Here is a 23,062-nt window from a genome sequence, read left to right on the forward strand (position 1 = left end):
ATTCTCTTTCTTGTGCATCCTTTTGATCATTTAACCTTAATACTTCAACATTAGAAATTTTCAGTGCTTCAACAAGGTTATTCTTTTCATTCTCCATATCTATGAGTTTATTGTACAGCTTATTGTTGAGTTTTTTCAGCTTGACCGCTTCTTCACATAAATCATTATATGCTTCATGTACACTTAACTCATGGTTAGCATCAACAATAGCAATATTCGAGTCACTATCATCAAATTCACTTTCAGATTTTATTTGCACAATATCAGAAAAAATCATTAACAACAGTAGAAAAAGCCACCAAAAAAAAAAAAAAATTCATCATCAAATGATGGAATTGAAGTTTCAGATTCTGAACTGTCACTAAGTGCGACATTAAGTGTTTTTCCTTTATTTTTCTTAAAGTTTGGACATTCAATTCTTATATGACCATATCCTAAGCATTCATGGCACTTAACTTTATCTTTTTGCTCAGATTTATCTTTATTCAATTTTTTCAAAATCACTTTTTTTAGCAGGAAATTCCTTACCTCTTTTTTACTTTCCATTTGTTCTCTTATTAAACATGAATTTCTTGAATTTTCTAGTAATAAGTGTTATATCCTCATCATTTAGATTTTCTTTATCAGAAAAATCTTCACAATCTTCTTTCACAGTTTTGAAAGCAAAGGACTTACATTTTCTTGTTTGAGGAAAAGAACATTCATAGGTTTGTAGAGAGAGAACCTACTAGTCCTTCAACCTTGATTTCATCAAAGTCCTTGCTTTCCTCTATATCAGTCACCTTTGGGCAAAATCTTTCAAGTAGAGATCTTATGATCTTTCTTACAACTCTTGAATCTTCCACCTTTTAGCCTAGATTGAACTTGGAATTCACAATATCGTTAAACTTCGTATAAAAATCATTAAAGTTTTCATCTTCCAGCATTCTAATTTCTTCAAGCTTTGAGGTTAGTAATTGTAATTTAGAGTATTTTACGATTTTGGTTCCCTCATGTGTGACTTCCAAGATATTGCAAGCTTCTTTAGCCACCTCACACATGGAAATTCTCTTAAATTTTTTAGAAGAAACTGTCATAAAGATAACATTAAATCCGTTGCTATTCTAATTAGAGTTGGTGATCTCATCTTTTGTCCAAGCATCAATAGTTGTCTCGGGTTTAGTCTAGCCTCGCTCAACTGCATATCACACACGTTCATCCAAAGATTTGAGGAAAGTCCTCATACGAACTTTTTAATATGCATAGTTTTCAACATCAAAGTGTGGCGAGACATATAACGACATGGTCAACAGGGAAACGGATCACACTCGAATAAGTGAACCACACTCTTATGACAATTAAAATTATCCCAGTACCCTTGTATTGTAACACAACGAAAATATCTACCAATTCACTTAACAAATTGGTTAATCGTTAATCATGCAATTATTTAGTAATTAAGAAATAACACAAAATAAATAAATTGCATAAGATTGGCATCGAAGGGAAACCCTTTAAAGGAACTCTTTAAAGATAAAATTCTACGAGACAGCCAAATCCAGAAAAAGTCAATTTTATTATTTGAGAATCAATTACAAGTAAAACTCAATTACAAAACCTTTGTCAATTGACACTCTTACTTGACCAGACAAATAACCCATTTGTCTTCTACCGTAGTAGCAGTCAGAACCTCTGACGATCTTCAAACATTGACTTTTCTCCTGGAACTCTAGTGACTGAAACTCGACCAATCAATTTTCCAACATGGAGCATGATTACACTTTAAGAGAAACAATATGAAAAGTCTCTAAGAAATTTTCTCACCAAAATCTGCACTTGAAAGTGTTCTAAAAAGTATCCACATCTGAATCTCTGCAGATCTTAACCAATAGGATCCTTTAAATAAACAATCTGAAAGAAGTTTTAGTTTCAGTAGGACTCTGTTGATGCATCAAATTTGTCGCAAAGACGTCTCCTGACGAAATGTTGACATTTCGCGATAAATTTTCTCCGCAATAATAGATTTTAGTTCAATCTCTTCTATGGATAAGTGCAGATTCCTTATAACTCGATTTTCACACTTATGACTTATCTAAACATCCTCTAATACCACCTAGATATTGTTATAGATAAAGTCAATAAATAATTTACATTCATTCAAAATTACAAACTTAATGATATGATAAACTCTATCATTTTAGTCACATAATTCTATCCAAACTTATCAATTTAGTCACATAGTCCTAACCAAACTTTTACATCTATAACAGGGAATCAGAACATTAATGTTCAATAATTTGAGGAAACTAGATGACAGAAAGTGTGTAGTTGTGATACTATCATGTATATTGTTACAACAACTTGTTAAGATATTGATCAAGTCAAGAATAAAGTGGCCTAGCTTGGTGCTTTTTCCTTCTTGCAACTTGCAGAAATGCTTCCTCTTTCTGTAAAGATGGCAGTTAGTTTGTCATCTACCGTGGAAAAAACTTGTTGGAATGATCACCATATTGCTCATCTTACCCATTCTTTGCTTCATGGATGGGTATATATGAATATAGTAAATGCAGGCCACATGATGGTTACTAAGCTTTTCATGATCTTGCCCTCAATTCTTTGCGTTTTGTGCTTGGTTACATAATCTCCAAAATATATAAGTTTCTGGTAATTGTAACAAACGGATTTGTCTCTCCGATTTAGAATGAGAGAGAGATAAACATATAAAATTTGTCTTTCGAGCAGCATTTAAATCCTCAATATATATTGTCGGGTCTATTTCATGTGTCTATTTCTTTCTAACTCAACTCTAGTGTTCTCATAGAAATATAATAGGAAACGAAAAAAGAAAAGGAAATCAATGACAACCAAAGAGAAAAGACACATGAAGTGCAAACAAATAATATCGATCCATTCATTAATCTGAAGATGGTGGAGGATTCCCCCCTCCCGCCCCCTCTGACAGAATGGTCACGAGGAATTCGTACATATCTTTCTGTGTGTATATATTATCTGCATGAGACGTGCGTACAGAAGATAGCTAGATGCAAACAAAACCTAACTTGGTCCATATAGAAATCCATGAAATTACTCGTGATTCATCAATCAATATGCTACCACGTAAGTATATATGTGTGTATATACATATACACACATGTGTATCATGTGTATGTGTATGTGTATATGTATTGGCTGCAGCATGCAGGATTCAGTGTGCACTGCAACTTCGCTGAATTAATATTGGATAATAATTGTTGCATTGTCTTATTAGATCATCATGATTAGCTCAAAATAATCAGGAAGAAGATTCTTGGTCCTATAACTTTATAAAAAAGAAAAAAAAAAAAACTAAAGGAAATGTGAGATCAGTGAAATTTCCCCCACTAGAAAGAGAATCTCAAAGCCCATCATGTAGAGAGATATTTAAAGTGTAATATCTACACTGATTAAGAAAATGTAAAGAACTAAGAGCTCTTTTTCCTGCCAAATGAAAAGCTAAGATGGCTTGTCTCCATGAAAGGGATCACAACTTGTCTCTAGATTTAGAGAACAGTGAAACCCATCAAAAATTTTTGATTAGTTGGTTGGTGCCGTACACTTAGAATCACAAAACCAACCACACTGCTTTTTATTTTTTCTTGGACAGACTCAAAGAGTTACCTCATGCTTGCTGGTGGCCACAGGCCCACAGTTTTGCCCCCATTCATGACAAAACCAGAGAGAGAGAGAGAGAGAGAGAGAGAGTGTGTGTAAAGTTACTTGGAGTAATCCAACATGAATCCTACTTTATATTACATAATTATTATTTAATCATTAATTAATGCTTGTAGGGTGGGATCTTCTTCTCTCTAATAGGGATCTCTTGAAAAAGATGTCTCTATGAAAGACAAATCACCAAAGAAAAGAGTAAAAAAAAAAGGTGGGGTTGAAGCATTTATATGATAACTTCAGACGTTAGTGCATGCAGAGTCAGCATCGACTAGGGCTAAGGACCTAAGCACAGTCAACTTGGCCATTTTAGGTCAGAGGAAAATGGAGTGGTGAAAATTGAAAGAGCATTGCTACACAACCTCTACCACACTCTACACTTCATATTTTTTTAAATTTTTTAAATTTTTAATATATTTTTAAATTTTTTTTTGAGTTTATTCTTTTTAAATTATTTCAAATTTTTTATTTATTATTCATATAATAAATATTTAATAAAAGAAAAAAATAATAAAAATTAAAAATAATGTGGAGTGTGGAGTGTTAGGAGGTTGTGAAGATTTTTTGAAATTGAAGTAGTCTTAAAAAGGGTTGAAAAGAAAAGTTGGTTATCAGAGATGCTACGGAAAACCAAACTGAGTGCTCAATGACTCGGTTAGCTTTTCTCCAACCATACCCCTAAAGTGTACAAAGCCACCACCTAGGATGCCCACATTAATGCTTCATCAGCTTCAGTAGACTATCTTTTTTATTTCTTGAATTTAGGTACTGCTGCAGATTTCGACCTTTAATTGATCTGCAACTTGTAATTTGGTGGGTACGAGTGGAGAAACTTTGATCTCATTAATGCTGCCTTTGTTTCATGCACCATGCAAGCTTAGACTTCCATTGTTTAGTTTATTGATGCATGATGCATTATAATCTTATCTGAGGGACAATTCATTAAGGTACCAAACATCGGACTGTTAAGAGTGAAATCTCCATTTGTTTTTGCTTCAAAACTATCTCCTATTCCTTTACATAATAGTCTCCATCAGAGTCATGCACCATGCCCATCATTAAGTGCCCTTCTGCATAAGCTGGCCTGTCACTTCATCCTCGACAACATTGCAAGATATGATCATGGCAGAAAACCTCAACGCTAAAACTTATACAAAGAACCGTAAGTTAATTTGAGACTCTTTCCACTCAATTTCATAGCTTAGATTGGAAGTTCCCACAAGAGAAACTGAGAGATGGAACACAATCTTCGTCCACTTTAAGTTCATGTACCATATATGGACTACACCCCAAGTTCTGAATAACATATTCACATAGAACCAGGAAGAAGAACAAACACAGGTAACTAGCGAACAGAACAAATATATATGGCGAGTCAAGTCATTGAAATACAAAAAAAAAAAAAACTGGCATCTCATCCACGGGGGTAGCGCATTTGGAAAACCATATTTTGAGCTTGTCCTGTGTAAGATTCATGAGAAACGCCTCTGGGCAGATTTTGGCCTTGCATTTTGTGCCCATAATTAGAGCCAACAATCCCATAAGGAGAGGCCATGAACAAATTTTCCTGCGTTGGGCTAAAAGACATGGTTGCTCCTCCTCCATTTGGCTGATTCCAATGAAAAGGTGGTGTTCTAGCCGTGACCGTGGAATTTCTCTGCTGCTGTTGCTGCTGATGCTGAAGCACTGAGGAGTGCTCCGGGGAGGAGGGTGCTTTATCTTCCGGTGAAGGCATTTTTATGTCGGCGAGATTGACAGTAGTTATGTCATGGATGCTAGCTCTCCGTTTATCTTTCCCTCCAGAAAGCTGCTGCCTGATGAAGTACTTCTGAGCATGGCTTGCCACTTGAGTTGGTGTCCTGGTGATAACGAAGTTTCGAGAGATATTTCTCCAGTCCCCTTTCCCGTGCTTCTTCAGCCCCATCAGAAACAATCTGCCAAGATGAGACGAGAGATTAGATTAGCCTGAATAGTAAAAAAAATACTACAAAACTCAAACATCTTAACAACAAAGATATAAGAAAACTAGGTTTTTGATACATGTTCCTGTAGAAACACTAAAAAGCTTCATATATATATACATAGAATTAACATAAATATAGTCTTTTGTTACATCACAACATCCATGTCGTTAAAGTAGATGCTATCCTAGTTCAAGTACTTGGATTTTCTGTCGTACACAGTAAACTCTACCATTACGTAAAATTTAAGCAGAACAAGAATTTATGAGCAACACTCACTTGTGCTCCTCCTCTGTCCATGGAACTCCTTTCTTTCTCTCCTGCTCCGCAGGTCGAGTTGAAGATGATCTCTTTCCGCCGATGCCGTAGGATTGTCTAAACCCGTCATAGCCATGGCTGTTCGCCCAATCCAAGGTGAATGGCGAGGTGGAATATCCAGGAACCGGTACCAGCCCAGCCTCTATTTTGCCAACATCAACTTCCAATTCCTTGTACTGCCTCATCACATCGTTAACAGTCTTTCCCGGAATCATCGCCGCCACTTTCTGCCATCTGTCCGGTGATTCCTTGTCGTACACCGCCAGCGCGTTTTCGAACATCTTGTTCTCGGCCGCAGTCCATTTCGCGCTCTTGCTCTCTTCCAGAAACCAATTCGCGTTTGGAATATACGATGCAGGGGAGATAATTTCAGTTTCCCACTTCATCGTCTTGAACTACCATGCGAATTATCAGTAGCGTACGACGAAAAATATGAACGAATTTACTGTTCTGGGATTGCTCTTTCCGTACTTTGTGAGAAAGCGAATTTAAGATTTGGCGCAGGATTTCGATTTTGTTGAACAGAGGAAGAAAGGCAGGGAGATGGGAGAAGGACCCATTAGAGGAAAATGCAGAGTGGTGGAGATTTCAAAGCAGTAATATCAGTGTTAAATCAATAAGCATTTTGAAAGGAATCAGAATACCTTTTTGCGCATAGGCATTTACCCCTGAGGAATCTACAAAAAAGACCCACCTTTTTGAAAAACAAACAAAATTTCACAGAATAAATTAAAAAGGAAAATAATTTAGCTGCTCCATAATGGAACCCTAGAACCTGAAACCAACTCTGAGATCTGACCCCAGTGGATATCCAATAAAAACAAACACAGAAACAGAATCAAAAAGCAAACACCCAGGAAAAAAAATTCCAAGAAAATGGACCTGAAATGCTCAGAATTCTAAGGGAGTAGGGCTTCTAGGGAAGATTTCCAAACCAAAAAAAAAGCAATGAGCTTTAGAGGAAACTAACATTTGAATCTCCAGCAGCAACCACTTGATATCCCAATTGCGAAAGGAAAAGAAGCTGTGGAGACTCTTAAAAGTAACTCAGAAGAATAGAGGAAACACAAATAAAAAGGCTGGAAATAAAAACCCAATTGGAAAAACAAAAGAGACACTAAACTCTGGGATTTGGAGCAGTGAACAAGCTGGTAAAGATCTGTTCTTTCTTCCTTTTCTCGTGGCCTCAGCAACAGAGAAAAGGAAGGAAAGAAAAGCAAAACAAAAAACAAAAAAGTACGTGAAACTGAAATAAAAAGGAGAGAAAATTAAGGGAAGCTGAAAAGCAAGTTATTGGTGAACTTCAAAGAATGAATCTAAAGTTTTGCTAAAACTCCTGTAGAGAGAGAGAGAGAGAATAGCTGAGGTTGAAGGTGGTGGACTGTGATTGGCGGAGATGATGTTTGTGGACAGTGCAGCTCATGGAAAAGTTCTTCCTTATAATAATAGACACACTCCCCTTGTTCATCTGTTTCAAAAATAACATGATTCTCAGGGAAGACCCATTTTCTCAAATTCTTTTTTATATAAAAGTAAATAAATAAATAAATTCCCTTTTTATTTTCCTTTTTTATATTCTAAATTCAATCTGTTTAAGCCTTAAAGGCATTATATAGGGCCTGGCAAGTAGTTATCAAAGATGGAAGTTGGTTCATGTACTGCACTTAGTCATTAGAGGCTCAAACTCATAATTGCTCTCAACCATTTGATGAGACTAACTTTACCAGAGATAATTAATTATGGATTTTTTTGTTTTTTCTTTAGGGGCTAAAATAGAGTAGCCGCCAAAAATGACGGTCTAGATGTAAAAGTTTTTTTTTTTTTTAAATAATATTCAATTATGAGTGAATAAGCGTCGTGCAATCATTTTAAAAAAAAATAATAAATATAAAATTTATATAAAAAAATTAATTTTTTAATAATAAATCTCACTCTTTTTCAAAATAATTATATAATATTTATGTATTCTACGATTATATCTAATATTATTTTTTCTTTTTCTTTTTCATACACTCTTGTCACCTTGATGCTGTGAGGACCCGCACATGCACGATGTCACAACCAAACAGGGTTCTCATTAGGCTGTTGATCACATATATTCGTTATAAAATTATTTTTTTTTATAAAATAAATGTAATGTATCACGTTTAATTGTATTAATTTATAAAAAAAATGTTATAGTTGTAAAGAAGTACGATAAAAGTAAATTTATATGGATTTATATAATACTTTAAATTTATTTTATAATAAAAATAATTTTATAATTTAATCTATCATCTCAAATCATATAAATTTATGAATTTTTTTTTATGATATTTTTTTTTGTAACTAAAGACTTCTCATTTTTTAATTTTATTTTAATGATATTTTTTTTTTATTTTGTAAAACTAACTCTACTCATAAAATAAGTTTTAGTTTTAATTAGATTTAGGACTCAATTGCATATAGAAATCATCTCACCTTATCTCATCTCATCTCATCATTATAATTTTTTCAAATTTTTATACAAAATATAATAAACAATTCAAATTTTTTAAATTTTAAAATAATAATAATATTAAAAAATATTTTATTCAATTTATTTAAAATTATTTTATCTATCTAAAAAATTCAAATTATAATTGTATTAATGTATTTGAAGAAAATAATACATAGTGATGAGGCGTTTGGATTCGAAGATAACTTAAGATGAGTTGAGATGAGTTGAGATGGATTGTAAATAGTAATGAGATGAGTTGTGAATAGTAGTGAGATTTGTGAGTTAAAGTTGCTGAATAATAATAAATAATAATGAGATGAGTTGAGATGAGTTGCGAATCCAAACGTCTCCTTAAAAGATCGCCCCACGACCCCAAGACATAATTGTATGGGTTGTGATGTCAAGGATGGAAGGAAGCAGGGTCCGTTTGGAAAGGCGATTGGAACTTAACACGTGGAGTTTAATGATTGGTGGAAACAAGGTGCAGTATTCATTCAGTCCAAGGCAGAAGCCGCCAACCAGGGAAACCCTCCAATTAGCTGGATCCACGTTATAGGGTAAATAAACCCTTAATTATTGGAGCAACCCACACATAATTGCAAACTATTCGTGGACGTTTCTGGCCAACCAACCACCGACTTTCACTTTTTCTTTTTTTGTCACCTTCTTGGTCAGTGGAATTGAGTAGGAGAACCATCTCCTTCTTCACTCTCATCATATGCGCGTGTCTCGTACACTCCAATAAGGGACTCACAACCTAATAGGTCCCACACCGTTTGCTTCGTCCAAACTCATTTCATACTTAATACTACACCTGTCATACTTTAACCGGCGCGTATTCTCACGCGCATACTTTTAGACTTTTAGGCCGTCCTCCACCGTCCCTCTCCTCAACCAATGCAATACAATCTAGCAGTCTCCTTCCGATGTGACCAACTGCTCCGTTCCTATTTTCTCCCAATCTTTCAAAACGGAGAAATGATTTTCTTATGAAGAAATTTAAAAAAATATAATTTTATAAGTTAAAGTGATTTGATGTTACGTTTTATTTTTTAACGTATTATATAATATCATATAAGTTTATAAATTTGTTTATATAAATTTTTTTTTTTTTGTCTGTAACATTTTTTTTTAAAACATAAAGATGATTTTAGCAGTTATAATTTTAGGGTTAGCAATCAAGTATTCTCTTAAAAAAAAGGAATAAGCATGAGATTCACATGATAAAATTAATTTTTTAATTATAGACTCTACTTCTTTTCAAATGAAGTATGCGCCCATAAAAAAAAAGAATGAAATGTGCGAGCCTTATACACCTTATGATGATATTTAATAATATTTTTTAAAATATTTTATCTATTTTTTTAAAGCAAGTAAAGTACGCGAGACTTATATTATATGATTATATATATCATTATTATTTTTAAGACATATAAATCTCAATAAATTTTTTTAAAAAGTATGATATACATAGGAAAATTTTACTTTTACAAGATGGGTCGCTCTCTTTTTCAAAAAATGTGGATGAAACTTGGACATCCTAAACCGGCATCTAACATTTCTCTTTAGTTGATAACTTGTACCCACCTAGTCTTGCTTCTCCTTCCATTTTTGGAGACCATACCTCATGCATAAGTAAGCCTTAAGTAAATTTAAACATAGTGAGAGCATCTTAATAAAAAGATTAGCTAAACATCAGCTCATTTTCATTTGATGAGTTCTTGCATAATACATGTTATCGATAATGTTTTTTGTTTTATTTTTATTTCAGTAATGATAGATACAGTTGTGGAGTGTGTAAACGTCGCGTAATTATTTTGAAAAAAAATGTAGCTCATTATTACAAAATTAGTTTTGTTCATGTATTCCATATTTACTTATTTTTTAAAAAAAAATTACGCGACGTTTGCTCACTCCACGATCATAAATATAATTTTTCTTTTTATTTTGTTTGAGCCATATTGAAGATAGAGTCGAATCCCGACCCTCAAAGTGAGAATTGGACTCGATGCTAATGCGAGTCATTATTCTTCTTACCTACATAAAAAGACACTTAATTCTCCCCATTGATTAATGCCTAATCACTGCATGGTGATGCCGTTATAGGTGATAACGGCATCACCTATACCAACCATTGACCCACAAAGTGATACCATTTATGCCAATACCAACCATTCCAATGTTCAGTTTCTATGTATGGACTCCATCAAAAAAAAAAAAGTTTCTATGTTTGGACCGACATTATGAATATGAATAAGATTTTGGTATTCGAAGACTAGTCTCTTAAGTTTTAACATGGGGTTGGACTTTGGACTGCTGTTGAATGCTAATAGGTGGCTAATAGGTGGGATAAGAGATAAATATATATATATATATATATAGAGAGAGAGAGAGAGAGAGAGAGAGAGAAGATTTAAAAAAAAAAATCCATTTTTGGAAGAGAGAAGATAGTGTGAAGAAAAAACCAAAATGTTGTCTGATCATTATGTAATATATTATATGTGTATACATATATGTATATATAATGTAATTTATATATTTTTTTTATTGAGGAATTGAAATTATAATTGATTGCTCTACAATTATACACTAAGTCAAATGGCTTAAACAATGTGCTTGCGATATAAAGATAGTTATGAAAAATAAAAGAAAATAAAAATGAAGTCCAAAATGCGCTCACATAAATACTTTTTTTGATAATTTTTATTAAAAAAAAAAAGAAAGAAAGAAACTGAGGGTCGGGACTTGAATAAATTAAGATGATTAATTAGGAGATTAGCTTTTTAGTAGTTTGATGATGAAGAGCTTGAATTGCTCTTTTTAAGCGGAGTGTGAGTACTCTCATGAACTGGTAAAAATGAGACTGCATTGACGAGTGAGAGTTGTAAATCAATGGTCGAAGAATGCAATGGCGGGACACATTTAATTTAATTTAGTGGGTGTCCAAAATCATTAGGTCTAACTTCATCCATCCTAAAAGGATAAGAAAAATAGTGAAAGTGAAATGGATGGAAATCGCAAGGATGCTATTGCCTGGTGAGAAGGGAAGAGAGGGGAGAGAGATCACAAAACACCTCTCTTAGTTGGAAAGGTGCGATTAAAAAATAGATTATTTACTAAGAGTTTAGAAAAAATTGTCGTTAATGCCTTAATTTACACAATAGATTTGAAGGAGGAAAGAATAATTCTCGGCTCACGATGGTGATTCAGGCCTTGACACAGTGCTCTTCACATTCATCCATAAAATAAATAGTAAACAAACAAATAAAAATAAATAAAGAGAAACACGAGAATTTACGTAGTTTGGTATAATGTTTACGTCCACAGATTGTTAGGGGTGAAATTCACTATAATTAGTAATTTTACAATTTCTCATTACTCACATATCTTACAATACAATGGAAGAATTTATAGAAGATCATTTAGAGTCACTATGTGTGCTGAAATTTTTACGTATGAAGCTTCTGTGAAGAGACTGTGAAGATATCTATGTAGAGTTTGTCAGATTTGTGGGGAGTCTCCTCTTTATATAGAGGTATATTTTCTTAGAGTAATTGAGTCTAACTTGCCTTGTGAAATCTTTTCCTTTTAGAAGTCCGAGTCTCTTTCTTTTTAGGAGTCTAAGTCAATTTGTCTTATATTTTCTTAGTTTTATCTCTTAACTTGATTTTTCAACCTTATCTCGAGGCTAAATTATAGATTGTTGATTTGACCCCTATAGATGTTTGCGATACTTAAAGTTGATTTGCTAGATAAGAAGGCCTTGAAAATCTTTAAGTAAATAATCTGTAGAATAAATTTTGAAAATCGGTCTTTGGTTTCCTGTTTGATCCCAGGTTTTCTATATGTTTTGTGCTAAGTGGTGAAAAGCTAAACTTGGAGAGATAGGTGGAAGATGCACTTGATCGCATTAGATGCGAGCACGAACCTTTGCTTTGGCGGGAGATGTAGTCGACTGCATTAGGTGTGAGCGTGGAACTCTAATTGGACAGGAGATATATTCAACTGCATTAGAAGTGAGCACGGAGCTCGATTTTAAGTTTATTTATTTGTGTGGATGTTTGCCTAAGAGATTGTTTATTATTAGAGAATAATACATATTTTCATGATCGGTTTTTTATGTATAGTTGTTATTAGTGTAAATAGTTGAAGCTAATACATGTTTTTACTGGGATTAATATCTTGGAGGCCCCCTTAAATCTTAAATAAATAATTTTTTTAAATATATATATCAGCTTATCATTTATGATTATTGCTTATGAGGTTAGAAAACTCGAAATAATTAATTGAAAACTATGGTTTCTCTCTCTCTCTCTTTTCTGTTTTCATTTTATCAGCTGAATTTCAACCCCCATATACACCATGTCATACTCACCTTAAGGAATTGTTTAGATTGTGAAAGCATCTCATCTCATCTCATTATTATAATTTTCTTAAATTTCAATAAAAATATAATAAACAATTCAATTTTTCAAATCTCAAAATAAAAATAATATTCTAATAATATTTTATTCAACTTTCAACACATCTCAACTCACTATCCAAACCTCCCTTAATTGTATTCCAAACTAAAAAGCAAAATCCCTTACAATTAAGTTAGGTTTTCTTACATATACGATGATTGCTAAAATCACGTAAGGGTTTTACTATGTAGTGATTTTAGCATTAGTATATATAATAATATTCTAATAATATTTTATTCAACTTCCAACACATATCGACTCATTATCTAAACCTCTCTTAATTGTATTCCAAACTAAAAAGCAAAATCCCTTACGATTTAGTTGGGTTTTCTTACATATACAAGGATTGCTAAAATCAGGAAAGGGTTTTACTCTATAGTGATTTTAGTTTTAGTATATATAATAATACATTATTTTATGTCTATATATTTTTGAATAATGCTATTTAACAATTCGAAACTTAACATTCAAATTATCTTCTTGACGTGACATATGACGTAATTTATTAAAAGAAATTAAATAAGAAAACACAAATATAAAATGGTAGAGGAAACTTAGGATTTTTTTTTTTTTGTGTGTTTTTGGATATCATTTTATTTTAAATATATATATTTTTTATTTTTTTAATAAAATATATGACACTACATGGTGATGACAGGCCAAGAATATGATATAAGTGGTAAGTTTTAGATTTTTTTTTTTTTACTCTAAGCTTAATAATTTGGTCTCATCACTTAATACAATAATAAAATTATTTTACATTTTACACTAAAAAGAAAAATAAGTTGGATAAAATTAATTCTTAGAAAGCTTGGTCTTCACCAACCATCTTCTTTAATAGAAATGATAGTTACAATTGTGAGTGTACAAGTGTCGTACAATTATTTAAAAAATAATAAATAAATACGAAATTTATATGAAAATAAAATTAATTTTTTAATAATAAATTTTATTTTTTTAAATAATTATGTGATATTTACATATTTCACAATTATATATAACATTACTCGTTATATACTTGCCAGCTCGAATCTCTCACCCTCATCCATTTGATGGAGAGAGTGTTCCATTAACAAGCCAAGGTCTCGAACTGTCGCCATTGCCCTTCTTGCTGGTATGAGGTGTCATTTTCGGAGCAGAATCTAAACAGTGATGGGTAAAACAAAAAATTAATTTAATAAAAATATAAATTTGTTCTAAAAAATAGTCTTTCGAAATCTGCCATTTTTAGTGGGGACCAGTCCACATTATAATCAACGCCTAAATTTCAGAAATGACACGTGCATAATGCAATAAAATTTATATTAATACTTTATAGAATATATAAATACTACACAATTATTTTATATAAAATAAAATTTATTATTAAAAATATTAATTTTATTTAATATGAATCTCATATTTACTAATTTTTTTTTTTAAATTATACGATACTTGCGTACTTTACTATATAAATATCATTTCTCTAAAATTTAAGCTTAGCATAATTTAACGTAATCTTGAACTTATTAATAACTGACACATTAACACATATTGTTATATAAATAAAAATTATAAATACAAATAATGTTTTTTATTATATTAAGTCATATTAATATATAAATTTTTTTTATATTATTTGTATTATAAGTGTGTAGACCTAATACTTATCTTTAAATTTATTTCTTAAGAGCCTTTGTTTAAGCTCATGATCACGTACTCTTAGTGTTATTTATTTTAATTTATTTGGGAGCTAAACTATTACTATATACATGATGCATCTCTTTATTTTATTGATGCACCATTTAATTAAGATAACCTCAAAGATTAATATTCGTGCAGATAACATAGATAAATGTGTACATGTGACAAGAAAATTGAAGATTTAAAAAACAATTTTAGAAGTGAACCTAATATCTTTGTCAGTTTAAATGAATTTGCACTCTTTTTGGAAGACCAAGTACTCAATTTTAAATTATTTAATTTTTGGAAAAATTACTGAGTGTCTCTGGTGGTTTCACAAGATTCATGTAATATGCCAGTAAATTCAATTATTTCTATTAGATTTATTGTCTCCTTAAAACATCTATAAAAGTCATTGGAGGACCACCTCATGATTCCTTAATTTTGTAAGGTCTAATTTATTCTTTTTGAGGGGCGGCTGAACCTTTGAAGTTTGTATTTTTGGCCAAGCACATGTAAATATAATATATAATTATGTATGAGAAATGATACTACAGTTTTAGTACATCTAAGTCTCGTACATTTCTTTTGAAAAAAATAGATAAATCTGATACTTACACGAAAAAATCATTTTTTAATAACGGATCTCATTTTTTTCAAAAAGAGTGTGTTAGCCTTGTACACGACTGATTTAAGACTGTATTTAGTATTATATATATATAATTTTGTAATTTTTTTTTTTAGGACCACCACCCTTTACCATAGCACCGTCCGCGTGTAAGAGATATTAAAATGCATAAATAGAAAAGAGATCATGCATTGCATTTGGTCATTAAAAGATGCAAAATAATAATAATAATAATAAAGAATTGATTCCAATTACATGGAGGTTGAACTTTTCTATCCCTAAGAGAGAGAATTCCACAAGTTTTATTTAGGTCTCGATGGTAAGTATGGTTGACACAAAGCACCTAACAAGTTTTATTTATGTCTTGTTAAGAGGCCCAAATATTAATGTGCAAAAACATGATTTTATTAATAACTTTATGGATAATTAAGATGATTAATGTGTTTTTATATTTCACTCTTGTTATATAATTCTCATGCATGGTTATATATGAGTCCTGCCATATTAGGTTATCTTAACAATATATATATATATATATATATATGAAAATTCTAATTGAACCGATAAATGTAACCGATTGAATTTTTTATTTTTTATTTTTTATTTTTCTTACTTAATGATTAAGGAAGTGATTATTAGTAAATTGATATTTTTTTTAAATGTTTAAAAATGTATAAAAAATGATTAAAAGAAAAGGAAAAAAAAATAAAAAAAAGTGTATTTGCACTTATCTATCAACTTTCTCGATTAAATTATTGGTCTTAGTAGCACGATCGATCCATATATATATATATATATATATATATATATATATATATATATATATATATATATACTACAAGAAAAATAAGTATTCATGACGACTTATTTGCATGATATCTTTATCTATTTTGAAATTGTAAAAAGAAATTACTTAACATTGAAAATTACAACTATCAAATGAAATAATTAAGAACCGCCATATACAATGGAATCGTGAATAACTCTCTTTTGTTGAAAATGCATTTGAACAATCTTATTGGAAGTTTAGTTGCTTTCAGGAGTGTAAATTTGAATCGGGAAACCAGTCCGGTCCGGGACTGGTTCTTGTAACCGTAAAACTGGCCGGTCCCAGTTTGATGGTTTCCGAGACCGGACCGGTTGGGAAAAAGAAAATATAAAAATTAATATTTTTGTTGAGGAAAAATTAGTTAATTGGCATATTCTAGTGAAAAACTGTGTAAACTTGTGTTGTAACAAGTGTGGTGTGTCAAAGTGACAAACTGGAGGGCCAACTCAAGTCAGAGAGTTCGCTCGAAATGGCTCAACATTTCGCTCGAGCGAATCTCGAGTCAGAGACTTCGCTCGAGCTAAATTCAAGTCCGAGAGTTCACTTGACTCGGCTCGACACTTCGCTCGAGCGAACTTCAAGTCAGAGAGTTCGCTCGACATGGTTCAACACTTCGCTCAAGTTACATTCAAGTCAGAGAGTTCGCTCGACACGGCTCGACACTTGGCTCGAGCGAACTTCAAGTCAGAGAGTTCGCTCGAGCTACATTTCAAATCAGAGAGTCGCTTGACTTTGCTCGACACTTGGCTCGAGCGAAACTAAGTTCGCTTGACACTTCGCTCGAGCCAATGTTCTGGAAACCTAAATTTCTTAGTTTTGAGCGCCTCTTTCCTTATTGGTATAAAAGGAAACCTTTTGGTCTTTCATTTGGTGTGGAAAAACAGAGCCAAAACCTAAAGTGTTCCAAGAGCCAAAGAGAGAAACATTTTCCTCACCTTGTGAATTTCTCTTGGACAAACACATATCCACCACACCACACTCAAGATAAAATCTCATTCAAAGTCCATTGAAGTAGACGTGTTGTTGGCCGAAAGGTTTCCGGAGCTGCTGTGATGCAGAGATCGAGAGGTTCTCGTGGAAAGCTATAGAAGGTCGGAGTTCCGACACTACATGCGTGTAGAGATCGAGTGGGTCACTCGAGATGTTGCAAGCCAAGTTTAGGAACTACAAAGGTTTTGTGAGTGTCTCTAAATTCGTTGTAATAAACTTTTTCTATAGTGGATTTTAGGTGGTGCCTTACACCCGAAATAGTTTTAGAATTTGAAGAAGTTCTTCAAATGAGTTTCCACTTCGTGACCAAAATCATTGTGTTAATTGTTTTTGTTCATTGATTAATTGTTTATTTGTTTCTATTTTTGAAAAGACTATCAAAATTGAAATACACCTATTCACCCCCCTCTAGGTGTAGTGATTGGTAGAACCACTGCTTTTTCAATTATATATATATATAAGTTTTGTATAAAATTAGTATTACACAAATATTTTTTATATATAAGTTTTATATATAATATATAATTATATATGAAATAATTTCATATTATAATTTATAAATTATAAGATACAATGTTAATCTTAAATATGAACATTTGTAATTTATTTGATCATATTTTATTAATATAATTATATATAAGATAATGTTATTATAATTTAAAAAATAAAAGTTTAATCTTAAAGATGAAAATTTAATTTATCATATGCTTTAAACATAAAATATATATTTTAATTATTAATAACATTTTATTTATAGCTATACTAATATATAACGAATATTGATATATTATATATAGCTATATAATCACTATACTAAGTAATCAAACATAAAATAATTATATAGTAATAAATACTAATTACTAATACAAAATTACTATACTAATACTATCACTATAATACTATAAATAATATAGTTATAATAAATTAAACTTACTATAACAATTAACAAATACTAATATAACAATTAACAAACTCACTATAGCTATAGTTATACTTATAGTCTAATATAGACTATAATTATAATTATATTATATAGCTATACTAATATATAACTCAAATATTAATATTATTATATAGTCTAACTAATACTAATAGTTTAATATAGACTATAGTTATATATTATTATAGTCTAATATATTATATAGATATAATAATATATAACTAATACTAATAGTCTGATATAGACTATAGTTATACTCATCTTAAATCACTATAACTAATACTAATATATAACTAATACTAATATATATACTAATACTAATAGTCTATTATAAACTATAATTATAGTTATATTAATATAATTATACTAAATCACTATAACTAATACTAATAGTCTAATATTAATACTATTAGATAGCCCAATATATTATATAGCTATAACTAATACTAAAATATATACTAATAGTCTAATATAGACTATAGTTATAGTTATACTAAATCACTATGACTAATACTAATATATAACTATACTAATAGTCTAATATTAATAGTATTATATAGTCTAATATATTATATAGTTATAACTAATACTAATGTTAATTCTAATACTAATACTTATACTAATATAGTTATACTAAATCACTATAATTAATACTAATATATAGCTATACTAATAGTCTAATACATACTATAGTTATAGACTTATAGTATAAGAGTTTTAGTCTAATTAGACTATTAGTAATAATTTTAATATTATTACTAAACAGCGCCGTTGCACCTTCAGTCTCCCAAACCCTAAGACCCGCCCCTCTCTTCCTCACTCTCTCACTCTACATCTTTGCCTCGCAGCCTCTCTGCATCTCTGCCCTCTCATGCTGCCAAGGCCCACGCCATTGCATTGTGCACATCTCATTGTCGCCCCCTTAGCCTGAGTCCCCTCCCTCTTGCCGTCGCCCCCTAAAAAACATAGACCCACTCTCTCGCCATTGCACCTCCCCTCACGGCCTCACCTCTCAAGCCGTTCCCGTCGCGCACACAGCCCTTCGACCCCTCTCTCAACACTGCGCTGCCCTCTCTGTCTCTCACCATCTCACGCAGCTCTCCCATCTCACACGTAGCCGGCAACCCCTCTCTCACGTCTCTCTATCTTCGACGGTAATTTTTCTTGGAACAATCTCGGAAGTGTATATCATTTTTAATCTCTGTTGGTTTAATTGTTATGGAAACTTTTTTGTTTCAAAGGTTTATTGGTTAAATGGGAACTTCAGACATCTTTGAGAATTTTTGTCTAGGTGTTGCTCTTTGGACTTAATTCCTATACAATTTTGTGCATCTTTCTTTGAGGTCAGGATTGTTTAGACATATGCTCCCAGTTGTTAAAAAAAAGCAGAACAGGTAAACTATTTTACTTTGGGTTGTCGATTTCAAACACAATTAAGAAAGTCTAATAGATCCAAGTTGAGTGAGACTCTTACGTCTGCAATGATATGGTTGGGTTGCGGACTTCCTAGGTTTTTTTTTTTAAGGACCATGTTAGCCTAAAGCTCTGTTCGTTATGTTTGATTAAGCATTTGAGTTGAATGAAAGCTTTCAAGTGCCTTTGCTCCATTGCCTTCAATCTCATATCTCTTGTATGACTTCCAAAGATGAAATCTCCCATTTCTATTAAGTCAAAAATGAAAAATAAAACATCTATTGAATTGTAAAAAAAAACCTACCTACAGTTGGATGCCCTTTTGAAACATTTATTTGCTCTCATACATGGATTCAAGATATTAAAAGTTAAAAAAAAAAACAATTAAAATCATCTTCTTGAGAATCTTTACTTGTCTAACATCAATAGTAAAGATCATTATTTTTTATAAACTTACTAAACATATTATATTCTTTTCTAGGAATTTGTATTATAAATTTTGAAAATTTTTGTGTTTCTTAAGTTTACTATTATTATTCCTTTCTTAAATATTTTTTTATAAATTTACTAAACATATCATTTTTTCAAAAGGTTTATGCAAATGTGGGGTCAAAGAGTAGCATTTTACCTCTTAAGATAGGATACATTCCCAAGCATTGTATTGGGCTCTCATCCATAAACAGTATTGTTCCCCGAAAGCACCTGCTTTCATATATAGTGATGAATTTGATCTGTAATAATATTTTAGCAAGGTATCCTTTTGATGCAGTTTCAGATTCCATGCATTTGTCTTCAGTTATTGGTCTCTCTCTCACACATATATTTGTTCCAAGTTCCAGATTGCTAGCTACTTTCAATGCTTCTCTCTCTCTCACAAATCTCATGTATTTACTAAATTAAAACTAAAAATCCAGACCAAACCGGACTGGAACCAATAAAACTGGATGTACCGATTTATGGGGGTAACTGGTGTGTAATCAGTTTTTGAAAATGCAAAACCAGTACATATCAGTTCGGTCTTAAATTTTGTCCAAAACCGGACCGGACCGGTTACACCCCTAGTTGCTTTTGTCTTGATTTTCAGAGAGAAACATAGCAAACAAATAACAAGAAATTGGAAACAATTTCCAACATGGATTTTGCTATGCATTAGTAACTATTCACCATTACACCTCATACTTGACAACAATTTTTTCTTTTTTTAATAGGATCTGGGATGTGTGCAGTAAATAGTAACTGATGAGAAGAATTATTTTTTCTAATATATTTAGGTTAGTCAAGTGGTTGGCACTCTATTCCATTAATAAATAAAATAAAATAAAAAATCCACCAAATTGTTTGGATGTGGCTACTTCAACCTAAAGATACCCAAAAATAGCATCAGCAAATGTTCTTTCTAGCTGTTAAATATATATTTTATTGACCATTAATATGATCTATTATACAACTCTCCTTTGACTAAATTTTAGATGAGACTTTAAAGATAAGAAAGCCAATTTGAGAATATATCCAAAGTGCGAGGATTCAAACTAATCCAATCACACACATATACACATACATTCATATATATTTCTTTTATTTTTAATATAGAAAAGTAGTTTGAATTATAATCAGTCATGACAGCGTACGAATTTAATTACTCTTTATTTTCTGACAACAAGAAAAAGTCTCCCTTGTCTCAAACAAATAAACATCACCATGTATTTCTTGATAAATGTTAAAGGAAAATAATCTGTACAATTTTAAAATATATAAATATTGTACATTTTATTTAAAAAATTAAATAAATTTGATATTTATATATAAAAAAATTATTTTTAATAGTAAGTTTATTTTTAAAAAATATATAAAATTTATACATGATACAATTATATATAGCATTATTCCATATTAAAATGATTCAAACCAAATTTGAGAATATATTATATAGAATTCTATATTTTATAGTATGGGTTTTTGTTTTTGTTTTTGTTGAAAGAGACATGCGTATTGGCCTTTGATACCCTCGTGGAGGCAGAGGGAGAAAGTTATGGGGGATGATAACGAGGCATATATATATAATATAAATAAAATAAAAATAGTGTATTTTAAATAAAATAAAATAATGAATGAAAGAAGTGGGGTCGGACACTGCTCACACCAGGCTAGTCCGTTTCTATTAATGGAAAGATTCCGTTTTACGCGTTCTCTCTTTCCTTTCCAATAATGGTCAAAAGGTCGGACAATGTGTGCATCAAGTCACGTGCACGCATTCATTTCCGACAACGCGTACGTTTTCACGGGCAAATCATTCAAACGCTTTTATTTCCTTCCACGTTTGATTTCACATTATACTTATTGTTAGACACTGTAGTTTTCTGAACTTCCAGATTATATTAATGGTGGTATGGCAGTGTATATTTTTACACTTTTACGAGAGGAATAATTTTATTACAAAAAATTTTAATAATAACAGAAAGGTAAAAAATTCGATATTCTAGAGTATTCTAAAAAATTAAGGTATTGTGCTAATACCCCCTCGAGTCCAGTGGAGTGTCAATTACATTGAGACTCGTACGAAAAAAAATAAAATTATTTGAAACTAAAGATTTAGTAAAGATATCAACTAATTGATCTTTTGAGTTGTAGTGAGAAACTTTGAGAGTATTTACAGCAATCCGATCTCGAACAAAGTGATAGTCGACTTCCATGTGCTTTGTTCGCAAGTGGTAGACTAGATTTGCTCTGAGAAAGGTTGCTCCAATGTTGTCACACCAAAGAGTAGGTGGCTGTGGCAAAAAAAATACCAAGTTCACGGAGAAGTGTTTGTAGCCAAATCAATTCAGCAGCAGTAGATGCCAAAGATTTGTACTCAGCTTCAGTATTGGATCTAGCAACTGTCTTTTGCTTCTTGGAGCTCCAAGAGATCAAGTGATGTCCAAGAAAGATGCAAAATCCACCAGTTGAACGTCTGTCGTCTAGACACCCTGCCCAGTCAACATCGGTGTAGGCTTGAAGGTTGAGCTTGGAAGACTTCTTAAAACTCAAACCAAAATTCAGAGTACCCTTTAGATATTTAAGAATCCTTTTGACAGCAGTCCAATGAGGGAGTTTTGGGCAATGCATGAACTGACATACTTTGTTTACAGCATAGGCAATGTCAGGACTTGTCAAGGACAGATACTGTAACCCTCCTACAACACTTCTGAACAAAGTGCAATCATCAAATTGTGGTGAGTCATCGAGACAGCTTAAGGGAAGCTGCCATAGGTGATGCTATGGCCTTGGCTAAAAGCATATTGCTTCGAGCCAACAGATCTTTGATGTATTTACGTTGTGACAAAAACAAGCCAGTATCAGTGTAATCAACCTCAAGACCGAGAAAGTAAAAGAGTGTACTAAGATCTTTAACAGGAAAAACAGTAGCCAAATCCGAAATGAGAGAATTAATAGCACACGGTTGTGAAGAGGTGATAACCATGTCATCAACATAAATAAGCAAGTAAATGATCAGATCACCATGAGTTAAGATAAATAATGAAGGATCTGCCTTTGAAGCAGAAAAACCGTAGTCCAAAAGCCAAGTATTGAGTTGGGCAAACCAGGCACGTGGAGCCTGCTTGAGACCATAGATTGCCTTATTTAACTTACATACACAGTTAGGGTAATCAGAGTTGATAAACCCTTGAGGCTGCTACATATAAACTGTGTCAGTC

General features: G+C 31.8%; 2 protein-coding genes across 2 annotated transcripts; both read right to left on the bottom strand.

Moving 5' to 3' along the window:
- Window positions 1-4,936: 4,936 nt before the first annotated feature.
- On the bottom strand, window positions 4,937-7,402 carry LOC108983555 (transcription factor DIVARICATA-like). The gene is made up of 2 exons (XM_018955230.2): window positions 5,925-7,402; window positions 4,937-5,618 (listed from the first exon to the last, which is right to left on the bottom strand). Exons 1-2 carry the CDS (start codon window positions 6,347-6,349, stop codon window positions 5,099-5,101), a joined length of 945 nt encoding a protein of 314 aa, XP_018810775.2. The 5' UTR covers window positions 6,350-7,402; the 3' UTR covers window positions 4,937-5,098.
- A 14,713-nt stretch (window positions 7,403-22,115) lies between these two features.
- LOC118348416 (uncharacterized mitochondrial protein AtMg00810-like) lies at window positions 22,116-22,827 on the bottom strand. The gene is made up of 2 exons (XM_035690029.1): window positions 22,595-22,827; window positions 22,116-22,551 (listed from the first exon to the last, which is right to left on the bottom strand). Exons 1-2 carry the CDS (start codon window positions 22,825-22,827, stop codon window positions 22,116-22,118), a joined length of 669 nt encoding a protein of 222 aa, XP_035545922.1.
- Window positions 22,828-23,062: the final 235 nt, after the last annotated feature.

Source organism: Juglans regia, chromosome 5 (genome assembly GCF_001411555.2).
Source record: "Juglans regia cultivar Chandler chromosome 5, Walnut 2.0, whole genome shotgun sequence".
NCBI lineage: Eukaryota > Viridiplantae > Streptophyta > Magnoliopsida > Fagales > Juglandaceae > Juglans > Juglans regia.

Excerpts from the sequence above, each read along its gene's own strand:
- LOC108983555 (XM_018955230.2), bottom strand. The coding sequence starts at position 6,349 with ATGAAGTGGGAAACTGAAATTATCTCCCCTGCATCGTATATTCCAAAC. Across the intron at positions 5,619-5,924 it reads TGGACAGAGGAGGAGCACAA|ATTGTTTCTGATGGGGCTGA; the intron begins GTGAGTGTTGCT and ends TCATCTTGGCAG.
- LOC118348416 (XM_035690029.1), bottom strand. The coding sequence starts at position 22,827 with ATGGTTATCACCTCTTCACAACCGTGTGCTATTAATTCTCTCATTTCG. Across the intron at positions 22,552-22,594 it reads ATGGCAGCTTCCCTTAAGCT|AAGTGTTGTAGGAGGGTTAC; the intron begins GTCTCGATGACT and ends CACTTTGTTCAG.